Source organism: Nerophis ophidion, linkage group LG12, assembly GCF_033978795.1.
Source record: "Nerophis ophidion isolate RoL-2023_Sa linkage group LG12, RoL_Noph_v1.0, whole genome shotgun sequence".
NCBI classification, from domain to species: domain Eukaryota; kingdom Metazoa; phylum Chordata; class Actinopteri; order Syngnathiformes; family Syngnathidae; genus Nerophis; species Nerophis ophidion.
In genome coordinates, this window is record NC_084622.1 from 35,346,206 (window position 1) to 35,365,527 (window position 19,322).

Sequence of the window (19,322 nt, forward strand, 5' to 3'; positions counted from 1 at the left end):
CATTCCCACTTACCTTTCTGTCTGTGGCTATCGTCTATACAGTTAGAGTCACCGTACAGAGCAATACGACCCCCCCCATCAGATGGTGTTTGATACAGTCCAAGAATGGGAACTCTTTCCACCACTGCTGTTTCCTGTTTTAATACTTCCAGACCTACGACAACAACACACATGCATACATTGGATCATCACTGATACACACTGCTTAACATGTACTGAAAGAAGGCTCAAGGTACCTTGGTCTTTCAGGTTCTTGGCGATAACTATTCCGTCTTCTGGGAAACGAGCTATACTACAGCCCGAGGCATAGTACACTAGCAAGTGAGAGATAATAATAAAAAATAAAAACAACTTTAAAATAACACATTCGAGATTGATGTTACACAGAGAAGACGTTTGTGTGCTTTTATTACTGTCGTGATCTGCTAGAGTGAAGTCGCCCTCGTATAGTCCATCACTAAATGCCATCCCCCACACTGAGACTAGGTCATTCAGTGCAGGCACATTAGCGCCTCCTGTGTCTGGCATCCACCATTGCCTGCAAGTGATTGCAAATGAAACAAGCTCTCAGGCACCGAAAAAGCAAAATATGGACATAAATACTTCTAATATGATGCAGTAATGCAGATTCCGCTGCCGGCGGGTGGGTAGAAATAAAGAAAAAGGTCCAGAAAAATGAGAGAGAGGTTTTGTGATCATTTAAAAGTGAAAAAGACCAACATTGTGGTGAAATGCATGCACGGTCAAACAGTAGCACTAGATCAATGATACAACATTGCCAGCACTCATCCAGCATATTTAAAAGCAACAAACAAGCTGAAACAAGGTAATGTATACTTTGGTAGCTAACGTCATCTTATATGTTTGACTCGCATATTGATTGTTTTATCCAAGTACATGGGAGAACATATAAGCATCTACAGTTTGTATGTTAATGCTAACAAGTTTTTTGTGGGGAAAAACAGCCAACCAAACAGCACTCCTCCATTTATTACATTTTCAAATGTGAATTATTGTATACACTGTCACTCACAAACTCTACAAATAAACATTACACACACACTCTGACCAACACAGTTTAAAACTCTTGCTTGTACAGCATTGAATTAACATTGTTGTACCCTGCTTCTTTCACAATTTTTTTTTGTGTGTGTATTATGGGCCATGCTTAAAATTTGTTGATGACAACAACTTTATCAGTGTATTTTTGTTTGGTTTGGTTCTGTGTTAGTTATATTTCACCTTGTGCATGTCCATCTGGTCACACTGTTTTTGTTTACTTTTTAAATTATTTTTTGAAATAAAAGTAATATATTGTTGTATTAGTGTGTGAATGTTGTCTGTGTCTGTGTTGGCCCTACAATGAGGTGGCGACTTGTCCAGGGTGTGCGCCGCCTTCCGCCCGAATGCAGCTGAGATAGGCTCCAGCACTCCCCCCGACCCCAAAAGGCACAAGCGGTAGAAAATGGATGGATGAGTGGACTCCCGTTGTAAAAGTGCAATTTCAATGTTATTGGCATTTTATCCTTCATATGTTACTAATATATATCTAAAGGTCGCATTCAGTCTCTTTTATTTGATTACTCGATTAATAAAAACTATTAATTGACAGATAACTTGATTCCTAAAATCAATAGCTGCAGCCCTCTTGCTGTCAAACACTTACATTTTTTAATCAGATTAATCACACTTTTTGATGAACAGGTAATTACTTCTTGTGAGCAAATGTAACTGTATCTTCAAAATAACTGACAGGAACATTTTTTAAAGGTTTTACTTGAATACACGTCATTTATTTGGATAACGGTATTGCCTAAAGTCCTATCTGAGTGAAATTTGCGAGCCAGCACAATTGCTGGAATCTCCGCTCTCATCTTTAAACTGACATATGCATTGATCTGATCACTGCCTGTATAAGAACCTGCGCCGTTGGTTACACGGACCAAAAATATTATAAGTACTTGTTATATAAAACATCTGCCTTGTTTTTAATGAATTTACACTACTGTAGTTTATTCTGGTCATTATGTTTGTACTAGTAAAGCAATGTGTTTTCTGAGGTGGTAATTGGTCAAAAAAATTTGAGAACCACTGCACTACATGATTAATGCAAATTTTTTGTTAGATCACATGAATTAACTTGATTTTTTTGGCAGCTCTAATTTTTATATATACAATTTTAGCTATGTATGGTCCACAATAACATATGGAACAAGTTTTACAAGGTTTGGATGGTTGATATTGCTAGAAAATGTATCTCTAAAGAATATCTCAGCTCTTGAATGAGTCGCCAACGACATTCAACCAAAACTGGATTACTAAGTATATCCCTTTAAAGCTGGGGATGCTATTTTTAAACTGTGCGTAATCCCTTAAATACCAGAAAGGCAATGAATAGTGCAGCAAGGAGATGTGAGTAAATGTTCACTCTGCACGAGTGGCTCAAAATGTGACAATATAGGACATTTTGCAGCTATTACAAAATGTGAGCAGAGCAGCTAATCTAACTAAGCTGATAAGTGAACTGTGTAACAATACAGACAAGGTACAGGACTCTTGAAAAGAATCATTATTATTCACTACCAATATTGTATTCCAGTGTTCACAATACTACAGTCAGAAGCTGTGTTTCCAAAATAAAAGCAATATTTCTAAAAGTTTGGCAAAATACATTCGCGACTGGTAGGTATTTTCCATTCAAGAATGTTTTGCATCATGAGCCATAATTCTCCACTTTGTGTAAGATAATGTTGCCGTGATGTCAATAGAAGACCAAGGCAGCGGGTGATCACTCAAAGGTAACGTCCTTATTGCCCACTCGACATTGATCGGGGATGTGGTTCTCTCTGAGCCTGTCTGCCCTAGTTGTCATGCATTGGCGCCCGGCCGGTTCAGTGTTTAAGTGACTTCTAAATACGAAAATAGTGTTTCTATAATGCTTTTGCGAAACACTTCAGCAATACACAGGAAGTAGAAAGTACCTGGTGTTTTCATCGTAGAATTTGACCTTCCTCATGACAGAGGTGTTGTACCAGTCGCTGAAGATGATGAGTGAAAGCCCATTGTCAATATCCCTCCTCAGCTTGGTGATCTCTTCAGGGAAATACTCCTCCTCGCTGTCCACCATCAGCAATGTTCCTACATGGACAAAAGTCAATGTACTTTCGTCTTTTTGTAACTTTAACCCAAACAGTGTTGATGATCTGCAATCATACCATACTGGCTGGCATCAAAACAGGTGATTGGTGCTCCTAACACTTCGACAAAGTATCCCATGCTTCTGAGGTGCTGGTACATGTCTCTGAAGTTTGTGTGAATGTGGTCACCATTCCTGTAAATATATTGAACAGCACCTTAAAAGACTGCATTACACAGGTACCAACTAAATTAACAGACACGTACCAGTCAAGTGGGTCATTCTTCATGCGAAGGTTATCTCTGGGAAAGTAGCCTGGGGGGTAACGCAGGTTGTGGTACTGGTCCCACAGAACCCTTTTACTGCGTGGAGGTGTTGGGACAATCTTCACTTTGATGGGCAGTTTTACTGTTGAGGTCAGTTCTCCTTCCACTTCAGACTGATAAACATCACAGGCACTGTTTTACATTTTTACTAGCAGATTGACAAGATATACAAAAACATGTAATTTTGCACAAACTTACATCATTCTCTGCCGGTGATGCCACTGTCACCACTACATGACCTTGGGCAATCCCTTCCCATGATGCTGCTTTCTTGGCAACAGAGATAGACACAGCGAGGTAGCCAGCCCACGGCCATAACACTGGTGAGTATGAGACTGCCACGTCTATATGGTCTCCATTCTGAGGAAGGTATGGCTGCCAAATAGGCTTAATGAGAGAGACAATATCATTAAGCAAACCCAGATAATGAAGAAACTAGTCCATTTGGCTTCTTAAACAGTCACTTAGATGGCAGCACATGTAAATTAAATGATTGTGAGTGAAGAGTGATGATTGTGTTTACCTTGTCCACAATTCTGCCGGTGACTGCCATGCCATTAAGAATAGTGACATTAACGATGGTGGGCATTCCTCCATAGTAAATGGGCTGAGAACAGTAAGGCCACATGTATGGACACTCTGTCAGGTCGATGTAGCTAGGAGAAAGACTAACAGAAGACGTAGAAATATTATCGATGTATGTATGTCTATAAACAAACACAGACACACGCACGCACGCACGCACGCACACACACACACACACACACACACAAACACATTGTTCATATACAGGTGTGGTCAAAAGTTTACATACACTTGTGAAGGACTGGCTGTCTTGAATTTCCAATAATTTCTACAACTCTTATTTTTTGTGATAGAGTAATTGGAGCACATACTTGTTTGTCACAAAATATATTTATGAAGTTTGGTTCTTTTATGAATTTATTGTGGGTCTACTGAAAATGTTACCAAACCTGCTGGGTCAAACGTATACATACAGTAACATACATTATCAATTTTGGTGATTTAGAAAAGTTACAATTAAATCAAGTTAGCTTCTTGGCATGGCCTCCCAATTTCATGAGAGTGATTATGATTGACGACACCTGTTGACTTCCCTGAGCCCATGTAAATAGGGCTCATGTGATGCAGTCATTACACTTGGTTTCAAACGCGACAATAGGTAAGTCAAAGGAAGTCAGCACAAATCTGAAAAAACTAATCGTTGACTTGAACAAGTCAGAAAAGTCCATCCATCCATCCATCTTCTTCCGCTTATCCGAGGCCGGGTCGCGGGGGCAACAGCCTAAGCAGGGAAACCCAGACTTCCCTCTCCCCAGCCACTTCGTCTAGCTCTTCCCGGGGGATCCCGAGGCGTTCCCAGGCCAGCCGGGAGACATAATCTTCCCAACGTGTCCTTGGTCTTCCCCGTGGCCTCCTACCGGTTGGACGTGCCCTAAACACCTCCCTAGGGAGGCGTTCGGGTGGCATCCTGACCAGATGCCCGAACCACCTCATCTGGCTCCTCTCGATGTGAAGGAGCAGCGGCTTTACTTTGAGTTCCTCCCGGATGGCAGAGCTTCTCACCCTATCTCTAAGGGAGAGCCCCGCCACACGGCGGAGGAAACTCATTTCGGCCGCTTGTACCCGTGATCTTATCCTTTCGGTCATGACCCAAAGCTCATGACCATAGGTGAGGATGGGAACGTAGATCGACCGGTAAATTGAGAGCTTTGCCTTCCGGCTCAGCTCCTTCTTCACCACAACGGATCAGTACAACGTCCGCATTACTGAAGACGCCGCACCGATCCGCCTGTCGATCTCACGATCCACTCTTCCCCCACTCGTGAACAAGACTCCAAGGTACTTGAACTCCTCCACTTGGGGCAGGGTCTCCTCCCCAACCCGGAGATGGCATTCCACCTTTTTCCGGGCAAGAACCATGGACTCGGACTTGGAGGTGCTGATTCTCATTCCGGTCGCTTCACACTCGGCTGCGAACCGATCCAGTGAGAGCTGAAGATCCCGGTCAGATGAAGCCATCAGGACCAGATCATCTGCAAAAAGCAGAGACCTAATCCTGCGGTCACCAAACCGGAACCCCTCAACGCCTTGACTGCGCCTAGAAATTCTGTCCATAAAAGTTATGAACAGAATCGGAGACAAAGGACAGCCTTGGTGGAGTCCAACCCTCACTGGAAATGTGTTCGACCCACTGCCGGCAATGCGGACCAAGCTCTGGCACTGATCGTACAGGGAGCGGACCGTCAGAAAAGTCACTTGGAGCCATTTCAAAAGCAGCTTAAGGTCCCAAGAGCAACTGTGCAGACAAATGTTCGTAATTATAAAGTGCATTGCACAGTTTTGTCCCTGTGGGAATATGTCGAACAGGACAACCGTAATTTGTCAAGTGTGGGGGGAAAAAGCGTTGCTATAAAAAGTAACATTACTGCTAATATGTAGCATCATTTGTAAAGTCACACGCTAGAGAATGAAGAGAATTTTATAACCGTAGTAACATACCACATACTGAAGGACGAATACAATTTGATTTCCTATTAGGCAGCTCATTTTTATTTGACACTTAATCTTACAATTTATGTTTTGGAAATGACTTGAATGTTTGTGCAATTGCTTAATAACTTTAATAAATACACTTTTGGTCAATTGACTTAGTTGTGATTTCCCTTTGCATGAAAGTTTAAAAGTAACATATATTAATGCAGTATGAAGAAGAATGTTTTAATGTATACACATAGAATCATCATACTGCTGTGATTATATGCATCAAGTGTTCATTCAAGGCCGAGGCAAAATATCGTAATATATATCGTATATCGCGATATGGCCTAAAAATATTGCGATATTTAAAAAAGGCGATATCGCCCAGCCCTACACCAAACACACGTGAGAAGTGGTAAAGGAATGGCTAAATCAGGCTAGAATTTAGGTTTTAGAATGGCCTTCCTAAAGTCCTGACTTAAACCCAAATGAGAACATGTGGACAATGCTGAAGAAACAAGTCCATGTCACAAAACCAACAAATTTTGCTGAACTACACCAATTTTGTCAAGAGGAGTGGTCAAAAAAATCAACCAGAAGCTTGCCAGAAGCGCCTTATTGCAGTGAAACTTGCCAAGGGACATGTAACCAAATATTAACATTGCTGTATGTATACTTTTGACCCAGCAGATTTGGTCACATTTTCAGTAGACCCATAATAAATTAATGAAAAAAACAAACTTGATGAATGTTTTTTTTGACAAACAAGTGTGTGCTCCTATCACTATATCACAAAAAAATAAAAGTTGTAGAAATTATTAGAAACACAAGACAGCCATGACATTATGTTCTTAACAAGTGAATGTACACTTTTGACCACGACTGTATATAAGAGCGCGCACACACACACACTAGTCAAACTAACTAGACTTTGGGTATTAAGTGTGCCCAAGCACAACACAGATTGCCAAGTGTGATGTATGTGCAGTCGTTGTATGTAGTAACAATCCCACAGGCCTTACCTGGCCTGAGGTCTGTAGCTGTTAAGGATCTGGTAAGCTCTGATCAGGTCCAGTTTCCCATGGCCCTGCTCAAACATATTGACCCCTGGCAGCCTGCGGGCCGAGGCAATCAGAGCCTGTTTCATGGAGGCTGGGTTCACCAACTTCCGATTCAGCACAGTACTAAAGGAAGATGAGGCGGAGTGGGGTCAGTGCACAAATAAATTCATATGTTGTCAGATTAAAAGGTATGTTATCTGAGCAGAAAAGAAAAAGAAAAAGAAAAAGAAAAATGAAAAATTAACGGGCTCCTATTTCAGTGCAAGTGTTAACCACTATAGAGTTGGGTGTAACATCAGACGCACGCTAGATCATTAACCACTGACACTAGAATCTTACACATTACTTAGTGGAATACACTATTACACAAAGTGGGGTAAATATGTATTTGATCGCCTAGTTATTATGTACGTTTACCACATTACAAACACAAACATAAACGAAAAACAATGAACAAGGTTTAGGGAATCATTTATGGATTGAATTACATAACAGTTTTATCCCCAGGCAAACTTTTTTGAGACAGTAGCTTGGCAACTTGAAGTTTCAGCTACCCTCAAAGATGTTTAATGCAATTGTGTCCATAGATGGGCTTGGACATTCCAGGATCTTCATGTGTTTTTTCCTGAGTCACTCCAATCATGCCTTAACAGTACGCTTTTGGTCATTGTCAAGCTTAACCCGTCCAGATGGCAGTTTACAACGCACCTCTCGAATTCTTTAATGTTAATCCTTAAATTTTTAATCATTTGTAATCAGGTTGTCATTTAAGAGACATTTCTTTGAACTGGGCCTCCATGAATAAATCAATGTTGAAATGAACATAAAAAAGGAAATCCTCACCTGGCCAGAAGTGTGACAGCTCCAGCCACCACAGGAGAGGCCACACTAGTGCCGGACAGAGACCGGCATCCTTCCTTCATCCCTGACCCCCGAACACCAGAACCATAAGTGACAATGTCTGGCTTCACCCTGCCATAGCCCCCTGGCAGCTCCTGCACAGAAAATGAGACAGATAGTACAGGAAAAAGAAAACCCCTTTAAGTGATTTTTTTTGCAATGATAATGACAAAAAAACACTGCACATCTTATGTTGCATCTACATTGAACTAACACCATTCCAGGAAACCAAATCATCAGGGGTAAAGAGTAGATTACATGGGTGACGTTTGAGGCATCACAAGCTCATTGGTAGACTACAAATTAAATGTTCAAATCTCAAACAATTTATTTCAGATTAACAGGAATCAGTGGTTTTCCAGAAACTCACCCAAGTGGTCATGCCTCTAGATGAAAACCTTGCGATGTTGTCCTCAAAATCGATCCCACCGACTCCAATTACATCCATTTGGTCTGCTGGGTTATTAAGGGTTCTTAAAAAAGAGGTGGATGTTACACAGACAATCACAAACTGCTGGTTTAGAATGTGGCATTGATCATTCGGGCATTGGGTATTGTGGTCATCATAACAATTATATTAACTTATATAGGGCCTTATCTACGAAAGGTTTGTATATATTACAACAAATGCAACTTGATACGACACGCAAAGCTTATCTATTAAGTCCGTGCTCAGAGGAATGTGTCTCTTAAATGAGCAAAATAACACAACCCATTTAGCATGTCTGTCTTCATAAGCAGAATACGGTTGGAATCGTTGGGCACAACTTGATTCAAGTTTATCCTATTCTTGGGGGTAACAATTTGATTCAGAATCGATTCTCAATACCAAACGATTCTCGATTTAAAATTAATAAAATTTCAATAACTTTGACTGCCAATTCTATAACTGATTACATTCCTTCATAAAATATACAAACAGCTCTGATACATTTTTATTTTACTTTAGAAAAAACAGTTTTTAATAAAATTCTACTCAAAGATTTGATAAAGTCAAATACAAATAAGGCAACAGAAGTATGCAACATTTCTCTTCTCTAAAGTAAATCTACACAGCAGATATTAACACTAACTGCAGACTTCATGAGAGCCAACAAACATAATAAAACAGCACTTAATGTACAGGGTCTGCTGTCATTAGAAAGCTGATTAACATAATTATGTAATAGTCCCGTCTAGATGAAGACTGACTGAAGAATGTGAATAAAAAGGCGGTGGAACAAAGTGTCTTTTTGTGTCGTTCTTGCCATTTACAGGTCTAAATTGGCTGTCAAAGTGTACCAACTTGTCGGAAAATGTCCTCATCTTCTACAATAAACTTCCACAAGCTAGGAATTGAGAAAAGCAGCTTAGCACTCGATGTTAATATAAGCGCACAAGCTCATGATCACAGCGCTGCTATAACAAGTTAATCTGCCTTAGTGCATATAATAACTATATCACAAATACTTGGTTAATACTCAAGTCAGGAAATGTAAACAGAGTATTGGCGGTTTTTGGATAGTTATTTATTGGTTTTTATGGGCAGAAGAGAGGACATCCCATCAGCTCCGCTGTAAAAATGGGTTATACTTTGGTTATAATAATTTACGTTTATTTACAGGTAACAGTGCATTAAAAAAATACATCCGTCGTCATGACTCTCAATGATTGTGAACAAAAGGCAAAATCCCCCCAAAAAGTGCAGTTCCCCTTTAAGGGCTGATTTGGACACAGCAAGCTTGTGTCTGCTTCAAATGCATTTCCTTTTGTCATATAGGACATATATTACCACAATATGGCGATGAGATATACATTGTTTTAAAACATCTCCTGTATGAAAAAAACATGCATTATGCTTTTTCTTTTACTTGCAGTTTGTGCTTGCGTCTCCAAGAGCTAAAACGTGTGTTTTATTGTAGATCATATAGAATGCCCATAGAAAGTGACACATATTATAGTTGTCTGCTGCATGTTTCAAAACATAGCAAAACGTCACAGATAGGAAGTCACATGAATATGGCGGAAAATGACTGTCTCCATGGTGACAGCCGCTTAATACAAGCAAAAACTAATTTAAATAGGGTGGGGGTCTCCACTCTTGTACATGTTATCATTTGCGCACGCAGTCTTAGTAGATCACGTGCAACACGCCCAGTAATAGTACACGTACTACACGCAATGTTATAGTTTTCCCACGCTATGTAGCACTTGCAATTTAGTGCTTAGTAGTTCAGGCACTTAGTGTTTTAGCTTAACAAACATGTTTTTTGTTGAATTTCAGTGTTTACCTAACCATTATATTAGGTGGTCGCCCTGTCCCCTCAATGGACATGCAGAGAAACATACCCATACAGTGGTCCATCATTCCCAATAGCAGAGATCATGATCACTTTGTTAGCAGTGAGCTCCCACACCTGCCAATCAATAAAGACAGGTAACACATTAAGGAGGCAACATTTTTTAAATGTCACACACCTGGAGAACTACAGGAATACACTATTTTTAATCACTTGGGTATCAAGGTAATACATGTTATAGCAGCTTACTGACATATTTTATCCTTCTAGTTAAATTAATTTGAACAATTCCTAATAACCTTTGGGGAATGTAAAGTTAAAGTTAAATGTTAAAGTACCAATGATTGTCACACACACTCTGCATTTGACCCATCCCCTTGTTCACCCCCTGGGAGGTGAGGGGAGCAGTGGGCAGCAGCGGTGCCGTGCCTGGGAATCATTTATGGTGATTTAACACCCAATTCCATATGCTGTGCTTAATGTAGTACATTGAGAAATAAATTACTTGTGTATATATTACTACTACCTTTACGGCCGTCTTGTGTACTGATAACGCACACATAAATAACACTTATTACTTACTTAAATACTTGACTATTTTTACTGATATATGTTTTCAACCCACACACAACTATGAGACCTCGCAAGTGTCTGACCTTATCAACAAAGGGGTGATCCATGAAGTCGGGGCCACCAATGCTGAGGTTGAGAACATCAATCTTTTTCAAGATGGCATAGTTAAAGGCATCCAGGAACCATGAAGTGTAAGACACCTGGGTGGTGAGAAGAAAATAACACATACTGTCCTTGCTTGGATTTCATTGATTTGGCTGTGGAAGATGATTAGTATGACTATTATCGACTGCATGGTAAATCATAACGATATCTACATATGGAAATTCGCAGGATCATATGTGAACTATATTATAAAGCCTTGTACCTGGTTGTTAGTGAACACTCTGAAGATGTGCAGCTCCGAGTCAGGGGCAAAACCCTGACACTCTCTCATACTGGCTATCACTCCAGCTACAAATGTCCCATGACCCAGGCCTGTAAGAAAGAAAGAAAAACAGATTCAATCTGTCTCTCTCCCACACCATCCTTATGTGAAACAATTGTATATTTCTTCCGCACTATAAGAAAATTGAATCTGTGATATTAAAACACATACAGTAGATGTGTCTTCATCATCAAAACCATCATTACTGTATATTTTTTTGTCCTGCTAACCATCATCTAGTGTCTTCTCATTGGTCCAGTTAGTCCTTTCCTTTACATTCTTGAAATGGGGGTGTTTCTCACTCAGGCCTGTATCAAACACGGCCACCTTCACACCAGAACCTGCACACAGACATCAACATTAACCTTACATTTTTATGTGTCACATGGTTGCCAAGTCTCTCTAAACAAAAGTATGCAGACACACTTAATCACTCATCAATAAATCAAATTAGGAGTTGGAATATACAACAACAATTTTCCTGAATTTTAAATACTTTATGTTGCCAGTAACTTTTTTAATAATTCTAAGCAAACAACTGTAGGACAACAAATTGTGGAGGACTCTTATGTTCTAGAACTGTGAACAAAAAAAAACATGCACCAAACCCTAACTTTAAACAGATCAAACACATTTGAATTGAACTACTTCACAAATATTCTTCAGGAAAAATAGTAAAACCAATCATAGGCATTCTAACATCTTAAATTAAGTCTTACAAGAAAGGTGATTGTTGTTATATTATTTGGATTTTTATAAATATTTTCCATTGTTTATATGTATATTCTAATGGTCACATGTATATTTTTTTTGTTACATTCGTATTTCCTGTATGTGCAGTGATCACCTGCCCAACTAATATTGCCTACATAGTGTACTTAAAACGCTTCAGGCATACCTGTGTGTCCCATCTGCCACAGTACGTCTGCCTGCAAAATCTGGGCTACATGACGGGGGATGGCACGCAGCAGCCGCCGACTGGAGTGGCGCCCGGTTGCATGCCAAAAAGTCGAGCACAGTGACAGACTGGTCCTTCTGAAAGTCCGTGATGATTGCCATTTCTGCGTCCTGTGGGTGATGTTACGCGGCGCGGCGGTTTCAGGTGCTGGAAACACAAAATGCAAAGAGTTGTTAAAAACAGAGGTATAATTTTGTCTATATATAAACACATTACATTAAACAGTTTTTAAGTTACAAGCGGTGCACAGGGCAGGCACCAGGAAGACAACAAATCACACTCACATTCACACTAATGGAAAATGTTGTCTCCAATTACCTGACATACATATTTTTAGATTATGGGAGAAAAACTGCAAAAAACTCACATGCATATATTTTAATTGTATTGTTTTACTATACATCTATCCATGTTGAATTACATTTAAATTCATATTTCTGGTTTAATTTTATCAAACAATAATAAGGCTCCCAAAAGTCGACAATCATTCAAATCAATTGCATTTTTAAGTGAAATAAATGGATGATGACATGTAGTAGTGTATACGGACTGGTCACTAAGTGTCAATAAAGTCACACGGATGTGAATGGTTGTCTGTCTATCTGTGTTGGCCCTGCGATGCGCTGGCGACTTGTCCAGGGTGTACCCTGCCTTCTGCCCGAGTGCAGGTGCAGCCTCCCCGCAATTTCAAAAGGACCACACGGTAGAAAGTGGATGGATAGATGGATGTATGTGCGCTACCACGTAGACGTGGAAATTTGAAGATAATCATATATTTATAAAAGTAATATAGTGTTATTAAAGTGAACAAAACAAAGATCTGATTTGCTAGTTTTTCCACTTAAAAAAGGCTAAACCACACTTTGTGAGGTTCTCGGTTATGGTGCAGCACCAAGAGGACATCAAACTTGACTAAATTGAAAAGCTAAAAGTTAAAGTTTCTGTATGTGAACCAGCATAAAGATCATTACCTTTGCAAGAGGAGCACTAAGCGGTGCTCCCCGGTCTACGCTTTGTTCAATTGCCAGCGGGCGGAAGGCAAGATTGGGTTGGCAATAGGCGTGCGATAGCACGGCGCACTTCAAATCTGACAGCAGTGCGCCTTAATGGGCCTCCATTACGTTCCCCATGGAGAAACATCCTTTCAACACTATTAGTAAAATATTATTGTTTGCAGACAAATTGATTTTATATAATAAGAGATACGGGAGCCAAAACACAGCCAACTGTTTATGTAACATACCAGGAAGCAGCTATAGGAAGCAGCTATAGGAAATAGCGATTATTTTCTTGTGACAGTCGAAGTTGAAAGCAGATATGAATTATTTTTTACTTCTAAAAGTGTTTGTGTGCACACAATAATATTTTACTAATATTTAAAGAAGACACGTGAACGCAATCGATCTAGCTTCCCGACACACCTGTGAGGCAGCCGTCAGCAGGTACTTAGAATAGCATAGAATATAATAGAGTTTTATTGTCATTATTGCAATGAACAGGTTCAAAGAACAACGAAATTGGAGCAGATCTCCTAAGGTGCATATACAATATGGTAATATAAATAGTAGAAAAAAGATAGAGATGAGAGTTGTATCTATGTATATGTATATATATCCACACAGATGCATATATGCATGCATATGAATATATATACACACACATACATACAACATTATTGCACATTATAGTCCGAAAAAATAGAAAAAAAATTTAAACATTACACATGAGGACATGATGGACATATTGTGCTCACTCAGTGCCTGTTTAATGCTACTATGGCTCTTGGGTAAAAGCTGTTTTTTAGTCTATTGGTGCTCGCTTTTAGCACCCTGTAGCGTCTGCCCGAGGGTAGTAGGAATGGGTAACTTAACTTGCCTTCCTACCACGGAGGGAACAGGGGGGTTCAATATCAAACAATTCGACTCCAAGGTTGATAGTCAAATCAGACTCCTCCGAATCCAACCATTGAACGTTTGTCTATTTAAAGAATAGCCTTTTATACAAACCCCGTTTCCATATGAGTTGGGAAATTGTGTTAGATTTAAATATAAACTGAATACAATGATTTGCAAATCCTTTTCAACCCATATTCAATTGAATGCACTACAAAAACAAGATATTTGATGTTCAAACTCAAACTTTATTTATTTTTGCAAATAATGATTAATTTAGAATTTCATGGCTGCAACACGTGCCAAAGTTGTTGGGAAAGGACATGTTCACCACTGTGTTACATCACCTTTTCTTTTAACAACATTCAATAAACGTTTGGAAACTGAGGAAAATAATTGTTGAAGCTTTGAAAGTGGAATTCTTTCTCATTCTTGTTTTATGTAGAGCTTCAATCGTTCAACAGTCCGCTGTCGTATTCAACGCTTCATAATGCGCCACACATTTTCGATGGGAGACATGTCTGGACTGCAGGTGGGCCAGGAAAGTGCCCACACTCTTTTACTACGAAACCACGCTGTTGTAACACTCGGCTTGGCATTGTCTTGCTGAAATAAAAAGGGGCGTCCATGATAACGTTGCTTGGATGACAACATATGTTGCTCCAAAACCTGTACGAACCATTCAGCATTAATGGTGCCTTCCCAGATTTGTAAGTTACCCATGCCTTCAGCACTAATACACCCCCATACCATCACAGATGCTGGCTTTTGAACTTTCCGGATGGTTATTTTCCTCTTTGTTCCGGAGGACACCACGTCCACAGTTTCCAAATATAATTTGAAATGTGGACTCGTCAGACTCGTTGTTGATAAATGGGTTTTTCTTTGCATAGCAGAGTTTTAACTTGCACTTACAGATGTAGCAACCAACTGTAGTTACTGACAGTGGTTTTATGAAGTGTTCCTGAGCCCATGTGGTGATATCCTTTAGACACGGATGTCGGTTTTTGATGCAGTACCGCCTGAGGGATCAAAGGTGCGTAATATCATGGCTTACGTGCAGTGATTTCTCCAGATTCTCTGAACCTTTGGATGATTTTACGGACCGTAGATGGTAAAATCCCTCTATTCCTTGCAATTGCTCGTTGAGAAATGTTTTTCTAAAACTGTTCGACAATTTGCTTACAAATTGGTGACCCTCGCCCATCCTTGTTTGTGAATTACTTAGCATTTCATGGAAGCTGCTTTTATACCCAATCATTGCACCCACCTGTTCCCAATTAGCCTGCACACCTGTGGGATGTTCCAAATAAGTGTTTGATTAGCATTTGTCAACCATCCATCCATCCATTTTCTACCGCTTACCGGTATTCCCTTTGGGGTCGCGGGGGGCACTGGTGCCTATCTCAGCTACAATCGGGCGGAAGGCAGGGTACACCCTGGACGAGTCGCCGCCTCATCGCAGGGCCAACACAGGTAGACAGACAACATTCACACTCACATTCACACACTAGGGACCATTTAGTGTTGCCAATCAACCTATCCCCAGGTGCATGTCTTTGGAAGTGGGAGGAAGCCGGAGCACCCGGAGAGAACCCACGCAGTCACGGGGAGAACATGCAAACTCCACACAGAAAGATCCCGAGCTCGGGATTGAACCCAGGACTACTCCGGACCTTCGTATTGTGAGGCAGACACATTAACCCCTCTGCCACCGTGAAGCCCCATTTCTCAACCATATCAGTATTTATTGCCACATTTCCCAACTTCTTTGTCACGAGTTGCTGGCATCAAATTCTAAAGTTAATGACTATTTGCAAAAAAAAAAAATGTTTATCAGTTTGAACATCAAATATGTTGTGTTTGTAGCATATTCAACTGAATATGGGTTGAAAATGATTTGCAAATCATTGTATTCCGTTTATATTTACATCTAACAGTATTTCCTAACTCATATGGAAACGGGGTTTGTAGTAATATGAAAAGTATTCCATTGCGACGTCAACTTTCGGGTCAATATTTGGGACACGCGCAATCACTACTGGCCAGGGAATGCATGAAGAAATAAACTATGTTAGATTGTCGCATGAGGGTTGCTGAAAAAAAAAAATCACAGGTCAATGAGGAACATGGGGAGACAAGAATGCAAAATGAAAACTAAATTACGATAGAAGCCACTATGTTGCATCCACAAAGGTTCTGAAGTCCTAAGTCTTATAGACTGAGCTACTGCTGCCCCCAAACTAATGAAAGTGAAGTACATCCATATACATTCCCTTTTCAGATGTTAAAATAAGACTTAAGATGCCAAAATCACTGCAGTTTACTGCAACTTGTAAACTAATACTAGAAATCCTATGACACTACATTATCACAGAATCATTTCAATGCATACAACAAATATATAAAGAATGGGGGGCAGACACAAAAGTATTTTATACTGTGTCAGGCACAAGGCTGAGCCTGCTGTTCAGGAAAACCCCCCCAGACAAACTCACCTTCTCCCACAGTGGAAGAGCAAACAGACATTCTCGGCCCCACTTCCCATCCCCCAACATACAAAACAATATGTATAACTTACTAGGAATGTATTTTAGGGAACGGAACACTTTGTGTTGTGGAGTGACTCTCTTGATGTAGGGGTGGTCCTCTAACGTCAGCAGATTGCTGGATGAAGCTTGTCTGATGTGGACCAGCTCAAAGTCACTGGGGAAGTCAGAAGCTGGGTTTTCCCTGGGAACAATATGCCACTCCAATGCGCCATCGTTTGCGTTTCGTAGGGCACTGCTTATGTACAGGCTGCGGGCTTTGGCTGAGAAATACCCAATGAATGCCACTATGTACTCTGAAGAGAAAAGAGGGGAATATTGTTTTATGACATAGGTGCAGTTTATACAGTATGCATTGCAGTCCTTCAACATAAAGTGACACAAATTAAGGTTTATTTAGTAGGGATGTTCTGATCAGGGTTTTGTGCTGCAGATTCTGATTATCCATGATTGAGTTTCGCCAACACCAATCGCACGTATTACCTGCAAATGTTTCAATGTGCTATAGACAGTTTAACAATATCAACACAACATTCAAACTAATTCTTTATTCTCTTCCACTGAGTGTAATACGTATGTTCAGCCTTGTCCTCCAGTAAAAATGTACTTGAAAATGATAGCTAAAATGCACATAATTGTAGTTTATTTGCTGTAATGGAAGTGATTATTATTAGCTGGAGGCGAGGCTTCATACTGTGTATGAAGACACAATTAGTTTCTAGCTGCTTGTCAAGCGGGAGACTAAAGATACAGTGTCAGCCAGAGGGAATCAGCGTTTATGATTGGCAATAAAAGGCATTAGTCGGCAATGGCAATCACATCCTTTTAACGTAAATCGGCCAATATCGATTGGTGGCCGATCGATAGGTAATACCTTATTATTTAGTTATTTCAAATACATATATTATAGTACTATAAACAGTATTAAGAATACCATATCTTATAAAACATACTGTGTAAAGTTACTCAGTGATATCCCTTGACTTAAACACTGAATGGTACATTCTGCTTAAAAATAAAATGCAGAAAGTAAATAACGTTTCAAGAGGGAAACAGAAAATTAAACATCACAAATACCCATCAGGATTTTTCCCCAGATATTTAAAATGGCTATAGGTTTGACATTACTTACCATGTTCTACCACCTTGGATGAGAACCCCAGTTTGAGAGTGAGCTGGGAGTAATTAAAGCTGGGCGACTCAAAGCTTGAGGTGTGATAAGAACCAGATTTACTCTCTGGCAATGGCTCCATCCCTACAAAAGGCAGGAACCCTGCAAGCAGCCCCATAAGTATGGAGACCCACACAGACGGTAGGAGCATTTTGCGTAGTGAAACTGCACACATCTTGTGCTCCATATAGGCTAGATAAACTCAGGCAGCCAGATTGCTTTCAGATGGCAACTGAGAGGCTAAAACCTGTATCAGGGAAATCAACATCTCAGGTCTGCAGCTCCAAAAGTGAGTCCATACTGAAAATGTTCTGAGGAGCTAAAATAATTTCTTCTTGCGTTTTCTCTCCATGGTGGTAGTCCAAGATGAAGTTCAGTGACAAGGCCAGAGTAGAAACATAGCTGCCATGTTGAGAAAAGTGAAGAAAATCTTTCCAGCAAGGAACAGCGATGGAGGACCAGGTGGTGTCAATCTGTGTTAAATATTTTAATTCCCAAAATCTGGAAAGAAATGACAATGAGAACTTTAGTAAAAGTACTGGTACAAAGAAAAAGACTAAGATTAAAACTATCAGTGAAGCAGAGATGTTACAATAAACGGCACTGATAACTACGGTAAAACTACCAGGGGTTATAGCATTACCATTTTAAGTTTAAAACATTCTAAAATTCAATAATTGTGTATATATATATATATATATATATATATATATATATATATATAGCAAAGTGCAAAGCCAAAGGTTCACACAAGTTCAGTAATTAATTAAAGTTTGGAACATAGATTCATCGTTTTCACACTTTTTTGGTTGTTGGAGGTAGAGAGTGTTTAAACGTAAAGTTCTAATTCTTTTTCAAAGGTACGAAAACAGGTGGACATTGAAAACTTACATTTATGAATATAAAACTTAGCCAATAGTATAATGAGGTTGCAAAGGTAAAATTCATATTCAAATGTTTTTTCATAAAGTGTAAATCCAAATAGCACATCACTTCATGACAAATTTGTCATGAATATTATCCAGGATGAAGTGACAGATGCCCTGCCATAGTGATCAAGTGCTTTCACAAGTCCAAAACAGGTGGTAAACAGTCTCTGGATGCAGGTAACATCAATGTCCTTCTTGTATCTAACCATCACAGTCGTGACAGGGTAATAACGATGAATGATTTGAAAAGATATCTCTTTGATTTTGTTGGTAAGTAAATACCTGTTAGGAGGAGACCATGTTTTGACCCAGCAGATGTCATTTAAATGGTAAATGGGTTTTACTTGTATAGCGCTTTTCTACCTTCAAGGTACTCAAAGCGCTTTGACAATACTTCCACATTCACCCATTCACACACACATTCACACACTGATGGAGGGAGCTGCCATGCAAGGCGCTAACCAGCATCCATCAGGAGCAAGGGTGAAGTGTCTTGATCAGGACACAATGGATGTGACGAGGTTGGTACTAGGTGGGGATTGATTTACAACATTATTCCAGAGTGCAATTACATAGGAGACAGACACACAATCATTTTGGAAAAATATTTGGATTTCTG

At 39.8% G+C, this 19,322-nt stretch overlaps 1 protein-coding gene across 1 annotated transcript in view; it reads right to left on the reverse strand.

Moving 5' to 3' along the window:
• mbtps1 (membrane-bound transcription factor peptidase, site 1) overlaps positions 1–19,322 on the reverse strand; it is a 38,089-nt gene that overhangs the window by 4,118 nt on the left and 14,649 nt on the right. The window contains exons 2-19 of the mRNA XM_061917450.1: positions 17,736–18,275; positions 16,636–16,899; positions 12,103–12,309; positions 11,435–11,545; positions 11,145–11,254; positions 10,861–10,977; positions 10,254–10,321; positions 8,296–8,398; positions 7,869–8,020; positions 6,987–7,148; positions 3,986–4,130; positions 3,661–3,849; positions 3,403–3,575; positions 3,216–3,331; positions 2,982–3,138; positions 414–538; positions 237–314; positions 14–154 (exon numbers count right to left, since the gene is read on the reverse strand). Coding sequence (XP_061773434.1) covers positions 14–154; positions 237–314; positions 414–538; positions 2,982–3,138; positions 3,216–3,331; positions 3,403–3,575; positions 3,661–3,849; positions 3,986–4,130; positions 6,987–7,148; positions 7,869–8,020; positions 8,296–8,398; positions 10,254–10,321; positions 10,861–10,977; positions 11,145–11,254; positions 11,435–11,545; positions 12,103–12,309; positions 16,636–16,899; positions 17,736–17,961 — 2,644 coding nt within the window. The 5' untranslated portion in view covers positions 17,962–18,275. The remainder of the gene's footprint in view (positions 1–13; positions 155–236; positions 315–413; positions 539–2,981; positions 3,139–3,215; positions 3,332–3,402; positions 3,576–3,660; positions 3,850–3,985; positions 4,131–6,986; positions 7,149–7,868; positions 8,021–8,295; positions 8,399–10,253; positions 10,322–10,860; positions 10,978–11,144; positions 11,255–11,434; positions 11,546–12,102; positions 12,310–16,635; positions 16,900–17,735; positions 18,276–19,322) is intronic.